This window comes from Genypterus blacodes, unplaced genomic scaffold (assembly GCF_046128005.1).
Source record: "Genypterus blacodes isolate CSIRO-AG114 ecotype Tasmania unplaced genomic scaffold, CSIRO-AGI_Gbla_v1 ptg000195l_1, whole genome shotgun sequence".
Lineage (NCBI taxonomy): Eukaryota > Metazoa > Chordata > Actinopteri > Ophidiiformes > Ophidiidae > Genypterus > Genypterus blacodes.
In genome coordinates this window covers 1,070,411-1,086,624 of record NW_027466995.1, presented here as the reverse complement: position 1 = coordinate 1,086,624, position 16,214 = coordinate 1,070,411, and the positions used below count along the sequence as shown (strand labels likewise).

Sequence of the window (16,214 nt, the reverse complement as noted above, 5' to 3'; positions counted from 1 at the left end):
AGGATCTCTTGGACTATTTGACAATTTTAAAGGATTATTTGATACATTACGTCAACCTCTAGTTTTCAGATACAGAAATTTAACTCCACTTCAACTTAATGTAAATTCTATAGGTTGTGAAATTCCTTTATACCGAGTATCGATACAGACTTGACTTGTGATCTCACTCCCATCGTTTCACTTCGCTCCATTTAATTGGAGGATTACTGCGCGTTTTGACTGGGGCTTGTTTGCACACACACAGAGAGAGAGGGAGAGAGAGACGCGCGCGCGCACACACACACACACACACACACACGCGCAAACACACACACAAGGCTCAACCTGCTCTTGGCTTGTTTTTGTTTTCACATATTTGCATGTGAACAGTTCGACAATCAGCTGTAATTGTGTTGCTACTGTAATACCTTTGATCTGTAATGTTTGAAGCGGCGGTGCCAAATGTTGGCCCGGGGGACCTGGCGCCGCCGCCCCACCGGGGGATCAGGGACACGTCAGTGCGAAGCCATTGCTACATTGTGCTCCTTTTGTTTGCTCAGCCAGAGAGTTTCGATTTTGGTTTTAAAGCCTCGCAGAGACATATGCATTGTTTTATAATAGTAAGTCCGATTATTTGCTTATTAATCGTCCCTATTGCAAGTGTGTGTCCACGCATTCTTTTCAATATTTCTTAATCATCTTCTTTCTCATTTTCTCGAACTTCTGACGCAATTTGAGAAATTACTGAATTTAATATTTAATGATGGAGAGAAAACAGATTATACCCCTACACACACACACATTTACTGAGAATTGACGGTTTTAATCCACTGCAAATTAAAAAGTTATTATTGTGACTTTTGTCTTGTGATATTGTGAATAAGTTCTCTGCAGCTGTTTCTGTTTCGGTCTGTAAGTTTCACCCAGGGCGTACATATATGCGCACATGGGGACGTTCTCACAGACTCGGCGGCGCCAGGTCTTCACACACTCACAGGATATGTAAAGACTTCAGTAACGAGCCATTAACCCCTAATCATGGGGATCGATCAGGCGTTAACAAGGCCTCTCTACAAATGCAAATTGGAGAGAGGGACAGGTCCTATAAAAGCTGTCCCTCAGTCCCATCTGCGGCCACACACACACGCACCTCTGGCACCACTTGGATATACGGGTCACGGAGCAGCTCTTACAATCATGGTGAAATACTTTTCAGCGGACTGGCTGGCCCAGAGTCATAACAGCAGCGCGCAGACAGAGAGGGATTCTGGGGTGGATTCAGCGCAGAGCCACAGGCCTCATATTCCCTGCATGGTGCAGCCGCGCCCGCCCACGTTTGGGGAGAGATATCTACAGAGGAAACCTAAGCCTTCCAGATGTTCCCAACACGTGGATCCAGCAGAACTCAATAACAGTCGTCAAGAGCCAGACCCGAGTTCACCTCTGCGGCCCACAAACTGCACAACGCCAAGTAAGTTAATCCTCCAACTCCTTCAATCATCACTGCAGCTTCAATGGAAGTAGTTCAGCGTTTGTAACCACCATGTTTCCCCCTCATCAGATTCAGAGATCAGCGAGTATTCCTCCGGGTATGAGAGCGAAGCGGCCTCCTCAGAGTGTCTATCTGTGGACGAAGGGACAGAGGGGGACAGAGACGTGTCCCAGCGCCGTGTGCGCACTAAGTTCACCCCGGAACAGATCGAGAAACTGGAGAAGATCTTTACCAAGCACAAGTACCTGGACGCCGGAGAGAGAGTGAAGACTGCGGAGAAGCTGAACCTCAGTGAAACTCAGGTAGGAGCCGACCACCGACACCACAAAGACCCAAAGATGTGATTCTAAACCCGACAACGCGCTGCGGATACTGACTTTGACTCTTCTCTCAAGGTGAGGACCTGGTTCCAGAACAGAAGGATGAAGTTGAAACGGGAGGTGCAGGACTATCTGGCTCCCCGGGTGCCACCGCTTATGTACCAGCCAATGCACCCGGTTCAGTACCACAGCATGGGCGGACAGCGACTGACGTACTCCCCGGTGGGACAGGCCTTCTACCCGGCCTCTGTCCCGCACCTCCCCGCCGATCCACGCATGATGCTTAACCCACATTTCTACTGAAGAACTCAAACAATCGATGAACCCGAATGTGCAATCCATATTTGTTTTATAATTGTTGTGATGTTAATTGTTGGTGTTTTTTTAATGTGAAAGTTGTAAATAACTAAGAATATATAAGTATATTTATGTTGAATAAACTCTATGTCAGAACGCAGCAGTTGTTTCAGAGACGTTACTTGATTGCTTTACATTGTCTTTCCCTTTTGAAGGAGGTTGGGCTAATGAATATGTCATTGTTCAGATAAGGAGGGCGATACCTGTATCGAAGGATTAGTTGGACATGAATAGATCATCCTGTCTTTCATCTCTAAGGGATCAGAGCTCAGTGATGGGAGTTGGCCACAGATAAAAACGATCTTATCACAACTCATTGTATGGATCTGATTTCATTCCAGGCTCAGTGATGTGATATGGAGCCCCAATCAAACTAATCAAACCATATCGTAACCGATAAAATTAGTGGGGATTAGTCATTCCGAATCAGAGCTGTACATGGCGACAAAGGAGAGTAAAGGTGGTTTCTTTCTTCCTTCTCCCCCCACCTGTCAGTGCAGTTGAGGCCGGACCATATGTGCCCCCTGTTTGCCTCCGGCGCTGCACTTCAAACGACGACGTAACGGGGAGATCATGGCCAACAATTAGTTCCTAATTAAGCGAGTCATTGATGAGTTTACACTTACAGCAGGAGCCCCCCGGCCTGGCTCCAGAGAGTCTGGGGACCTGTGTGCCAACGAGTCTGATCTCTGCTTTTGTTTAGAGCTTGAGATTAAACACAGACCGAGTCAACAATGACTGACTCTCAAGATCATTAATGTGCACGAAAAGTCGTTATTTACTGAAAAACAACCTGGTTTAAGAAGAGTCCTGACTACCTAATGTGTCGTTCACTCGGGTCAATAAAGATCAAAACCGGACTTTCTCGCTTTCTGTTGATACTTTGTGACTTGGGTCACACCCATCCAGCCCCCCACACACACACCCCAAACAAAGGTTAGTAAGGCGTCATGTTAAAGCATTTGATGTGAAACGTTTTGAAATATTGACATATTAAACTCTGTATATTGAGAGTGATTGTAAACGTTGCTTATGGTTTAATAGCCCGCAATTGAGATTTTACCTAACCGTTATGTCATCGTTATAACGGATATTGACTGATCTGCCATGTAACTGACAGACAGACTCAGTGGCGCCTGGACAGCAGCGCAGCCATGAACGTGAGAAAAACCACAACACAGCTTCTATTATCCTCAATTACAACGACCATCAAGTTTCTATCGTTCCGTTGAGATACTTTTGCATATGCAAATAAAGACGTGTGCCCCTCCTATATAGCGGCGGTCACAGGGGACTTGGGGGGGACAACAAGACGAGACAAGACGAGACACAGCGACCCTCCCTGGAGAGAAGATTATTGGATCTATCATGGCAAACTTTACTGTGGAGTTTCTTTCCAAAAGTTTTTACACATCACAGGAGGACAGGACGAAAATTGAAACCTCCCCTGAGGTCCATTATGAGGAGTTTATTAATAATGAAATCGACGAGCTTGCAAAGGAATCAGAGAACCAATACACTCCTACCTCCCCAAACAGTAAGTACACTGATTCTAACTGTGTCCTACATGAGCTGAGATCAATGTCATCCGCAGGTATTGGGATTGAGCTATAACTAACTGTTGTCTCCCTCCCTCTTCTTTCTCTCTAGATAGTTCAGGCTATGCATCAGGGTCAGAGAGTGAACTGGGAGATGATAGCGAGGGTGAAGGTGCCCAGCAACGAAGGATGAGGACTAAGTTTACCTCCGAGCAGATCAGCAAACTGGAGACCACCTTCAGCAAGCACAAGTACCTCGGTGCCACACAGCGGAGGAAGATCGCTGAGAAGCTCAACCTCTCTGAAACACAGGTGCGTTTGTGATCATGGGCGTTCAAGCACATAATTAAAACACTATACATTGTAATTGTAAAGTAAAACGGGTCTTTTCTTTATGTCCCAGGTGAAAACGTGGTTCCAGAACCGGAGGATGAAGCTGAAGCGTGAGGTCCAGGATCTGCGCCCTGACTTCCCTCTCTCCCTCTCGGCCCCCTCCGCTCTGCTCCGGCCTCTCCTGTTTCAGCACCCCGTCCCGAGTGGACAGCTCAGCGGCTTCTACTCGGAGGCGCGGCCGCTGCACGGGATCCCTTACCCGGCTCAGCTCCCGCCTATGATCCCGCTACACTCCCACCCACTGATGATGCTTCCCCGCTTCTACTGACCTCGATAGCCACGATGTCCTCCCACACAATACTGTCTAGAATCTAGATACTGTTGAATTACTCTCTCTAAAAGAGGGATTTAAAAGTGTGAATGTTTGTAATACGTCTGAAGCACTCCTTTATGTGTGATTGTGAATTGTATTAATGTAGATATGCACGTACACAAATCTCTTACGTGACTAAATGTAAAGGAATGTAAATGTTTTATGTTTTTGCTGTGGGTCTACTATTTGTTTGTCATAAATAAATATTGACCAGTTTAAATCATTACTACTTCAAATGGATGTTACCAAGATGTCGTAACAGACTTCCTTTAACATAACAATTAAGACGTCATAAACGCAATTGAAGGAGCGTTTGTTAGAAGTGAATAACAAGTCGACAAAGTTACTATATTGGGTTGAAGTGCTGCCATCTGTTGCAACGTTCATGTCATTTGTAACAAAAGGAACAAATGGTGATCGTGTATAAGTGTGTGTTGACCGTATGTCTTTTATTTATTGCACAGCATCTTGATTTTGGCTTTTAGACAATTTCTATCAAGACCAATGAAATAGTTCAATCACAATAGGCTGCGTGTATTTGATATGAAATCATTTTGATCGGGTTCAGGTCAGTGTGTGTGTGTTTGTGTGGGATAACGATGCTGTCTCAGGCTGCTGCGGGCAAATATTTTCATTTGACGTCCGGAGGCGCGGCTCCACGCTGTGACTTCGCTCGGCTCCTTGTAGATTTGCATCTTCAAAGGAACATCAAAGAAGAGGTTAACTGCCAGATCATTGAGATCCATTGAGCTCTATTGTCTCCCGATTGAACCATTCGCATGTACTTGAAAGACGCTGAGGCTCGGCGCCCTCGAGTCTGCAGAAGGTGTGTATTGCCTCACGTTAAAGTCATTAAGCGGCACTGGCTAAATAGGCGACTGATTGAGTCACTGTGCTATAAAGTGACTGCTGAGGTTTGGTTTGTAGTTCGGGATGAAAATAGAGAAATATCAGTATCTGGGAGTGATTTCATTAACTGCATCTCTTATCAACTGAATATTCAGTGTCCTCAAACTCATCAAAGATCATCACAGTCATCAAATGGCATTATTGAGGATTCTATACACATCAACAGCTGCAATAAGACATCAAATGTTGCTTTAATTCCCCTGATCACCAAACAATGCAGGCCTCAAACCCATGATCAGGCTGATAGCTCACTAATGGAAACACAGGCTTCAGTACATGATCCTCTGTGAGCCGGCAAAACATTGTAACCATGAATGACAAAGACAATTTAACTTGATCCCCTTTGAATCAGAGTGTTGCTTTCAGGTGAAGAGGTGTTATCAGTTTGATAAGCTGCAGACAGACAGGAGCCACTGTGGCTGTATAAGGCCAGGGGGTTGATTAGAATATGAAAAAGGAATCTATCAAACCACGCACTTATGATGGTGCTTTGATGCTTGAGATATAGAATTTTATGATCTCAAACATTACCATCGCCGCTGTATTTTCATAGAAGTCAATAAAGTCGGTTTAATTTATTTTTTATTATGTAGATTCCCCAAAAGTCACATATTGGCTGTGATGATTCATGTTAGCGTATATGCTGTGCTCATTCCATCAATGTGTAAAATGTACACAACAAAACCACATCTTTAATTCCCAGCGGTGAAAACCATTAATCTCAATAATGTCACATTTTAAAACCAAGAACCCAACATTGTGGACAGCATATTTTGATATCATCTATTTTGTTTTTCCCATCACTTTGCAGGCTTAGAGGAAAATTTTCTATGACAGGTTTTGAGATGTGGGATTCACTGGCAGCAATGATCTGAGCATTGTCGTCTCAGCTTCAGTACAAAAAATATATAATAAAGCACATCACAAGTAAGGTGGTGGTGGCACGCTGGGTGATTTTGGCAATGTGGAGAAATAACAAGCAACAAAATGACGCACGGGATGAAATCAGCTCCAAAAAATGTCCTGACAGGAAGATGTTCCTAAAAGCAGCAATACTGAGGCAATTTCTTGGGCACTATTGCCCATCAGAGTTGCCCAAAAAATTGCCTAGTGTATCACCACCCTAAATCCTTTATATGCAATTTCTAAAAATAATAATCAAACAATCTGATCATGTTTCAAAATTGTCTTTATTGGATCCTCCAACATCTCCAACACACGGCCTCATTTATAAATGAAGGCTGTAATTCAATTTGATGGATAAACAGACAAACAATTATAAGACATGTTCATTCAAATGTGACTGCAAATGAAATAGTTGAAAGGAGGGACAATGTTCCAAATGACAAATGAAACGGCTAAATTCTTACAAACAGTGTCACCATGGATAAAATATGATGAAATATCCGTCATGTCACAACATTTGGAGACAGCAAACATCACCTGCGATCCGTTTGTCGGTCCCTGTGAGTGTGATGGTGGAATACCTCTGCAGCCCCATTTTCCCATGCCCTATGCCTCTTTAATGCTACGTCTCAAAGAGGTATATGCATAGGAAAAAGGAACAGCGAGTGCCAAGAGCCCAGCTGCCTCCCCCGGGGGAACCCTACACAGCAAGGGTCCGGAAAAAAGAGTACAGAATACAGAGTTACACAAAAGGCAGGTAAATAACAAAACACAGATTTACTGGGAGTGAGATGATTTGCTTAAGAGGTAAATGTTCAGCGAAGATGAAAAGAAAGGATATCTGTAATCCAAAAACAAAACAAATCATTAAAAGGTTTAGGATAACAACTTCACAGATTCCAGAGTGGGAAAAGGGTTTTGGGATAAAAATGGCATAAGAATATGTTGGTGAAAATGAATGAGGCATGGGGAGGACTTACCCTGTGCAGATTCAGACCTGTCTCCCCAGGGTTACCACCTCCCGTCGGTCCATTTATCCCTCCACGGGGACCTTGAAGATGTTTGAGAATGAGAGAGTAGCTGTTTTCAGTGCTCACTCAGCATTTATCCTCCCTCCTTGGTTGCGCGCCATGGCGACACACCTGTGGAGACCGCAGATGCATCCACAGGAGGGGGGGAAAAAAAAGTTTCCCTTCTCTGATAATGCACAGACTCCATGCCTGTGCAAGGTTCATTGGCTGTTATGTCCAAACGGCTGGAGTTAACCGCAAACTCGCTACAGTTATTATCTCCTATCAGGCACACAGACGTCAAAAACAGAGCACGGAAGAAAAGAGACATTCAGAACAGAGGGTTTGTCCCGGTGGAAAGGTTTCTTATCTGTTCAGGGTCTTTTGCTCCCTTCCTCTCTCTCCCTCTCTCTCTCTCTCTCTCTCTCTCCCAGGACAGAGGCCCTCGTGCTTTTTAGCACTCAAGGTCTCCAGACAAGGACTCTTAGGGTGTGCTGAAGTGAGACACACGCACAAACACACAAACACACACACATAGAGTGCAGTGTAGTGGAGGGAGTGTTATGGCATGTCAAGGCCAGTGCAACCAGCTGAAGATGAAGCTGTGCTCACTTCTTTCCTTTTTTTTCTTATTCTCCTCCTTCTCTCCGGACCTCTGAGTTTGCACTGCTGAGAGCGGCGGTCATACATCACTGCACGGAACACGTCAGGGCCTAGCTGAGGTCAAATCACATCACGCCACAAAACACATACCTGTGACCTCTCTCTCTCTCTGAGCTTTAATGATGATTAATCTCATCGCTGTGATCAAAAAGTAGTTCTGCTCAACACACACACACTCGTATCACGCTGTTTTCATTTAATTGTTAATAATATGACACCCAAAGCTAACTAGACACGTTTACGGCACTTATGAGAGGTGTGTGATGGTTTCTACTCCTGCTTTCACAGCCTTGTTGTCTCAATAAACACAATTACCCCAAACAAGCACATGGGGGCAGCAGTTTCAAGCACTGACAGCGGGCCAAGTCCAATAAGTACCTGTATATACTTGCATATGTATAGTATATATATAGTATTAACAGATATTTATTTGAATCCACTCTGAGTAACGTTTGGGTGAGGTTTGCAGCGTAGGAGAACATTATGAGTGTGTACCTCGGATTCATCACAGTAGTTATTGAAAACTCACACTATCTGATTTGTTCTGGTGAGGTCACCATTTGATACCACTGATATGGAGAAGCACACACACACCCTTCTTTAGCCCTTTACGCACATTTTTGCAAGAAAGAAACAAACTATGAGTGAGAAACAACGGCAGCATTCTCGTATATTGCAACATTTCCCTTACATCAAGATCCCAGACTCATTCCATCCAGATCTCATGAGAGACTGCTTTAATTGGATACACTGTAACATGCAGCGTCTGAAATCCACACAGTCTTTTTTGCAGAGTGTTTCATTTGAGCGGAGCAAATTTGCAGAGTTAAGCAGAAACGTCTCGCGCAACAGAAACAGGCAACAAAAGCTGCGTGTTGGCCTAAACACACTCACCACGGAACAGCAGCAAGTTCACTTAGCACAACGTTTCAGAGGCAAAAAGGGATTTGAAGAACTTGACAGTTTGACAGTGTTGTTGTACACATTTCTTTTTTTTCCTGAACTTGCAGCCAAACAAACACCTGCAGTTGCTCTGGGGCCATGAATTGGGGGGAAATAGGGGCGATGTGTGAAGCTCGTTAGTCAAGTTCAAAGGTGTGTTTCTCTCAGCAAACACCAGGCATGAGTCAAAGTCTCTGTTGTGCGGTGTTTATACATTTATGGAAATAAAAAGGGAACAACTTCCCTCTAAGATGTGCAGTCAGGATGAAAGGATCAATCTTATGAGTGTTTTGCATCCAAATCCCAGTAGGGAACTGTGTTTTCAAAATGTTACTCCACTTTGAATTTCTAACTCAGATTAGTAGTAAATAGACGAAACGTGTCGTTCAAAAACAATGTAGCCTGCAGTCACATTTGGATAAAGGAAGATGCTGTCAACATCTCCTCATCCAAGGTCACACACACGGAGGAATAACTAAACCAAGGCTCTTGCTCGCTATTGTTGCAGCTCTCCTTTCAGCCTGAACTAGCAGCTTTGCAACACCTCCGGGCGAGCCGCAACCCCTGCGTCTCCCACCTCCATCTTAGTGCTAGTACAGCTTCCCATTCCTCTCCCTGTGTTGTGTTCCTGGTGCCGGGATGCTGCAGATGTAGTTAAACAGATGGAGATGGAGGCGGTGAGGGGTGGGGGGGGCAGAGTGGGGGGGCACGGGCAGAAGTCTGACAGAATAAGGCCAAAGGGTGATGAGACTAACACCTCAACCAGATCCTCAGGGGAGCCAGGCCACCACGCTGCCACCTGGAGGCTCAGGGGGCCAAAGGAAGCATGGGCAGAGTGTGTGTGTGTGTGTGTGTGTGTGTGTGTGTGTGTGTGTGTGTGTGTGTGTGTGTGTGTGAGAGAGAGAGAGAGAGAAACAGAGACACAGAGAGAAGGAGAGCTAGTTGAATAAAGCGTTGATTACATGGGGTCAGCTTTATCTGTGAGCTCCTGCTTCAGGCTGTGCGTCTGAAATTAAATGGAAGCAAACTAATAAACGACAACACACTGCATTACCGCCCTCCTATAGGCGTCTGAATGAACCACGCATAACCTCGTTTTACATTTAGATGAGTGTCTGAACTGCTTAGATGTTTGTAAATTGTTCTCTGTTCTCAGAGGGATCTATCTAGTTCACAGCACGCTGTAATGGCGTCCGGGCAGTGTTTGGCCTCCGGCTCTCACATGATTGTAATCCACGTGCTGATATCATTCAAGGCTATCGCACATACCGTCTCCAGCCGTCTCCAACCACCTCTTCTTTCTCTTTTTTCACTGCAGGAATTCATCTGAAACTCTTATCGTGTTCCAGGAGCACAACAGCAGCAGAAGCTCCGTGCTCCCCTGATAACAGCAAACATTCCAGGAGATGCTACAATTCAAACTTGTCCAATTTTATACAATTTGAAATCCCTGCCAGCTATTTAGGGAGGAAATTCACAAGGTTATCGGTTTGAATTCACCACTTTGACAGAATTAGACAACTCTTCTCTAATAATTAGTGATTTCACTGTAATTTGTGTTCTTTGTGTGTTTTTGATGTCTCATTCTGTCCAATTCTTCTTCCCACGTCCCTCTATTTCTCATTGTCCCTGAAGATGGCTCAATCAGACGACAACAGCGGCTGTCTGTCGTTGTCAGAAGACATTTCAATTTGGCTGCTGTCCTTTGAGTCCGGGCAAATTACCACTTCAAAAGGCCTGCGAGTCCCCAGGTTGCTCCCAGCGGGGTGGGCTCAGGATGCTCTGCCTCTCTGTCTCACTCAGCAATGCTGATGAGGCCCGAGACACCCCGGAGAATACGTGTCCCCCCCTGTACCGAACAAAACTTCCTCCGGTAGCATAGGGAGCATGAGAGAAGGTGGCACGAGGTCATCACTTTGTGTTAAGTGGAACATACTCATAGAGGTTTTGAGCTGTGTCATAACTTCATGTTTGGTCAGTACGTCTCTGTGACTGAAGGATCGCAGGTTCAAATCCCGGTGAAAATCCTTTCACAGTTGGTGCCGCTGTGGTTTGGAGTAATAAATATTTATCATGAAAGTTCACTTGAACTCGCTGTGGCTGTCAAAGTGCTGTGCAGGAGTTTGACTAAACAATGTTAATGCTCCACGAAACACTTTAAACTTTTAGTTTGATGTAGACAACAACCTCTGCAAATACTGCAACAAAGTGTTGTCGAAGTTATTTGCAAGACAGCTTGTTGTGTTTCTACCACCACATCCTTAATAATGCACTTCCACTGTAATCACAGAGCATTTGGCCTGTTTGGATGTTTCTTTGTTGTCTCACATTGCTTTTAAAAACTGCACATTGCCAGACCCTTTTTCCTTTTAAGATGACAAATTAAGCCAAGCCTCACACAACCCACTGTTGTTTTTAAAGCACAGCGTTTATGTTAATGCCTTATTTAACAGTTATGCACAGTCATCTATGTGCAGCCAGCGGTGATGTGTTTGTGCTTAGAGTCTGGACAGCTTTATGAGCCAGGCAGAAGAGTCTTTTTGTCGCTGAGAATGTAGAGAACTGACCTTAGTTGCTGTAAAATAGCAAACTAATGCAGTTGTTATGAGGCTTTATCAACTCCAGCACCAAACAAATGCAGATTCTAGGCACGCTGCCATCTTGATATAAAGTATCCTTGTTGCACGGCGCCTGCATCATCATATTATCTCCTATCTAGAGTTTGACATCATAAAATAAGGTTTGGTATGAAATGTTGTGAAAAGGGGATAGGACACTAACCCCCCCCCCCCCCCCCCCCCCTCCCAGCAGCCCACTGGCTCGCTGTAAGTCACCCAGGATAGAGACATAAAACGCCAGGCCCTGAGAACCGATGTAAAACACCAACGACTTGACTGTGTAGCAAACACAAAGACAATGTTAAGTAGTTGCTGCTGTCATTGGGCAAGAAGATAGATTTGTGTCAACAGAGATTTGCTGCCGTTCCACCCTGTAACTTTTCATTTTGTTGGGTAAATGAACGATGACAGGCCTTTGTACGGGAGGCGAACGCAGCCCCCCTCGTATTGATGGATTGTAATAAGCCGGCGAGTAAAGCGGAGGAGCTGACGGAGGGCGAAGCTGTTCCGTTGTCTGATTTGACTGACACTCCCCCAGTCGCCGCGAGTCAGCTGAACATTAACGACGTGTGTGTGTGCTGCTGTTGAGTGGCTCTGTTTGGTTTTGATCAGGGCCAGTGGTGCGGTAATTAAGGCAATTAAAGATGAAACGCGGTTTAATAAAATAATTTAGTGTTCACGCGTCGTATCAAACCGCCTCTCCCTGTTTTGAAAGCTGTTGCAAACCAATTTACTGGCAGAAATACACTCCAGTGACAGAAACAGCTGCTGGTTATAACTGAGGTGCTCAATGTCAGGAAATAACATGGAATATGGAAAATAGAATGAATCACATCAGATAGGAAAGGAGTTTTACACAGACCTTGATGCTGCGTTCACATGCATATAGACTCCAACTTCTGTTTGTGCTGCATTTAAGGACACAGGTCAGAATGAATACGATTCTGTCATTCGCAGATTATACATGACTTCCTCTGCTGTCAGTGGCTTCACATAAGAAGTACAGCAGGTAGGGAAATGCGATGTAAACAATAACCAGAGTGGTATCAAAGCTTTAATGTGTGTAAATGCATCTAGTGTCTCATGCTACTCAGTATTGTTAGAAGAAGAATTTCAGATTGAGTTCTCTTTTCCCCTTAATTCAAACCTGAATAACAATCACTCTCACACACAGTTTTCCTGTCAAGTTACCACATGAAGGTGGTGTGTGGTGTGTGTTAAGGTACATATAGATAGCTGTGTGTTTGTAGTGGTGGCTGATGGAAGTGGAAATGTGGATCTCGGGCGTATCTTCGCTATGTATATAGATATCCACCTTCACACTGTGCTTTAAGGCTGTGAGGGAAGATGTGAGCAGCGTCGGGATGTGTCTTGTTTTTGACGTTTCCCCCCGTAACATCTTCTCCTCTGCGTGGATCTGTCACTCCGAGCGAGCTGGGACCTCTCAGGTACGCGGCGCCCCCGTTGGGATCGATGATCAGACGTCGACATGGGAAACGAGGGCCGTGGCCTTGCACAGCGGGGGCTCTCACCTCCTGCCTCCTTACCTCCTTATCCTCCTCCGAGCTCTTATTTTCTCCCTTACAGACGAGAGATAAGGGCTGAATGAAAGACCTTCCTTTCTGCCAATGGTGGGAACGTGGAGATAAGGTGGGTGGTGGGGCGGCTGCTGGGCCTTCTCCAGGGAACAGGGAGTTCTCGGCGCGGAGGGGATGAAGGTTGCAGGGTGTGTACGTGTGTGTGTGCGCGTGTATGTATGCACATGTCTGTAGAGGAGAAATCAGGACAGAGTTTTCAATGTGTGTGGAAGAAGTAGTGGAAGATGGATTCAAATCCTTTATTTAGACAAAACATTATAACAAAACTGTGCTCAAAATTCGAATTTCAAGTCAAAGTGAAGAGATTTAAGCAGTAAAAGGATCAAAATGTCCTCATTAGTGCCTGTGTGGCTCCTTTGGGCTGTTTAATTTAACATTGTACTGAAAAGCACCTAAAATAGAAATGCATGTTCCTGATAAGAGGGTCGGTGAGGGAACGAAAAGAGAGGAAAGAAAGAGAGGAAAGAAAGAAGGAAGGAGGAAAGTAACAAGGAAGAATATGAGCAAAACAGGATGGGAAGTAAGGAAACAATGAAGGGAGTAAAGTGAATTTAAATAGAGTTTTTAAGCAGATGTAGGTACTTTGTACTTTTGACTGGCATTTGCATGCTCACGTGTATGATGATGCATGTTCACCGTGCGTGGGTGTGTGTGTGTGTTCATCTGGGCTTACATCTCTGGATCAAAATTGTCACCACTTGTCAAAAAGTACATCAGAGCTCAAGTTATCTTCACACACATGTGTGCTACCAAAAATAGAGAACACAAACACACACTGAGTAAGCAACCAGGAGCAGAGAGAGCCGAGTCTTCCTCACGCTGGAGAGGCTTGTGCTGGTACAACAACATCTACCAAATTATAAAGATGAACCAAAACAGCGGTCAGGGCGACCTGGCTCGGTACACACTGCCACGGCCTTGACTCACCAGCACTTTGTGGGAAATTGCACCATTGTGCCAGAAGACGCTTTGCTATTCAGCTGTTACAGTGTAGGACTTTAATCAAAATCAACACAACTTGTTGCCTGTTTGAGAATCTTCCCACAGAAACGCCCTTGAAGTAAATGCTGCGTTTCCAGAAAGCCACTAAATCTCTTCTGCTCTTGTTTGCTATGTATATTTGTGTCCTTGTCTAACCCCGACTTGAATGCTGAACTTCTTTACTCCATTTTTTGTAGCTGTTTTTCCAAGGTTGTTGTCTGTGCTCAGGGAGGGTAATGAGCTGTCAATCAAGTGACCAGGGGTTTGATTCATGTGTAGCTTCCAGGGAGGGCAGAGATATGAGTTATTGCTCCGGTGAAAGCTGAGCTGCAATGACAGCTAATGTGAGGTTTGCAACAAAAAAAAAGAAGGAGAGAAAAAAGAAACAAACAGGCGCATTTGCATCAGTCTCTTTTTTTTTAGCAGACCTGCCATCGCCCGTTCAGTCTGACAGGAAATGTGATTATCTCTCTCCCCCTTGTGGTTTACGGTAGCAAAAGGGAGACAAGATGCGAGGTTGGTGTGAGTCCATGGTCGTCTTAATAAACGCCTCTCTGCTGGAGGCTCCTCGCACTTTCTCTCATTATGTGGAACAAAGCCTCCTGCTGTGGAGGCCTGTCATACATGCACCCTCACACACACACACACACACACATACACACACACACAAACACACACACACACACACACACACGCACACACGCACACACGCACACATTAACATTAGAAACAAAACAGGGAGTTAGTAGTTGGTAGTGTGTGTCAGTGTGTGATGTGTTATATTCCCTTGACCCCTGGGAGGAACGTTTCTCAAACAGGGTGGGTGAGTCTCCCAAATTTACCAAAAAGAGAAGATGAGATCACTAAAACAAAATGAGACAACGGAGACTCTTGTGCCGTCCATTGATTTATCCTGAACCCTTCACAGTAAAATGAGTTCATGCGTCTCCATGGGTCCCAACGGAGCTGCTGGAAGTGGTACACTCATCCAACTAAAGTGTGTATTCATGACATTATCAATAGTACAATTAAAACGATCCTTCGGCACTGTTACTAAATCTGTCTTCTTTTTTTTATTAACTTTAATTCCCAACACAATTTCTAATAAAAGTTAAGGTCAGAGCTCATCTTTTTAATGAACACCAACTGTAGTCTGCAATCTGAGCATTGATTATCTACGATTCAATAACAGACTGAACTGAACAACTCTTTCTTTCATATTGAGAATGTGGAAGTAAAACCCTTTTCACAACTTCATTAATTAAAAAAGTATGATTACATTCTTCAAAACATCAACATGTGGGCGTTTTGATTTATCCTCCAAATGTCAGTGAGGTCCAGGGGTGGAAAGTTATGATAGTATCTTAATTACTATTTCACTACTTCCACCATTTTGTACTAGTTTTACTCCTCCAGATTCAGAGACAAAATCAAATCCGTGTTAACATGAGATTGAAAGCGCTGTAGCGGAACATCAATACAGAATAACTCAGAGGCTGAATATGAAGACAGCCGTGTGGTAAACAAAGGTGTTTTGTCAAAGTCGTCCATGACCATAAAGAGGAGCAGCTTCCCTCTGCACTTCCACCGGCCGGCAATTACTGCTGAGCCAGAGCGTTGGCTCCTGCTCCTCTCCTACTCTATCAAGATGTCAGAGCTGAAGTCAGACCGGGCACAAGATGAAAGAGCGGCAAGTTGACATCTGGCAAAGAAAAAATAACAGCCCAGGAGTTTGGACTCCTAGTTTCTAGATGTACAGTAGAAACATTTTGTGGAGAGACGGAGCACAAACGTACAAATGCTGCAAATGGCACATAACAGGTGCATTGTTGCAAAGAAGCAGATCAAAACAATTTTAACTCAGAAATCTCCAATTACTGAGGAAGAAATTGAGGAATGGATAGACACAAATGCATTTTGTATGTTTAAATGACTCAAATTAAAGCAAAATATTGGTTATTTCAGATGTCATAATTAGATCAACTCGATTTCTCTTTTGTAAATCAATCAACTGGAGTTTGTAATTCCTCAACACGCATTTCCTCTCCTGGCATACAAGTTATGAATCATAGTAAGTCCATCCGTGTACAGGTTTAACTCTGCATTTGTGCATTTTGTGCTCAAACCCCAGGAAAGTGAAAGTGTCCACATATGCAACTATTTTAATGAACCAAGTATAGGGTAATGTAATTGTT

General features: G+C 44.3%; 1 protein-coding gene across 1 annotated transcript; it reads left to right on the top strand.

Moving 5' to 3' along the window:
• Nucleotides 1–1,176: 1,176 nt before the first annotated feature.
• On the top strand, nt 1,177–2,094 carry vox (ventral homeobox). The gene is made up of 3 exons (XM_076169281.1): nt 1,177–1,450; nt 1,541–1,773; nt 1,867–2,094. The coding sequence occupies exons 1-3, from the start codon at nt 1,177–1,179 to the stop codon at nt 2,092–2,094; spliced, it is 735 nt and encodes a 244-aa protein (XP_076025396.1).
• The last annotated feature ends 14,120 nt before the right edge of the window (nt 2,095–16,214 follow it).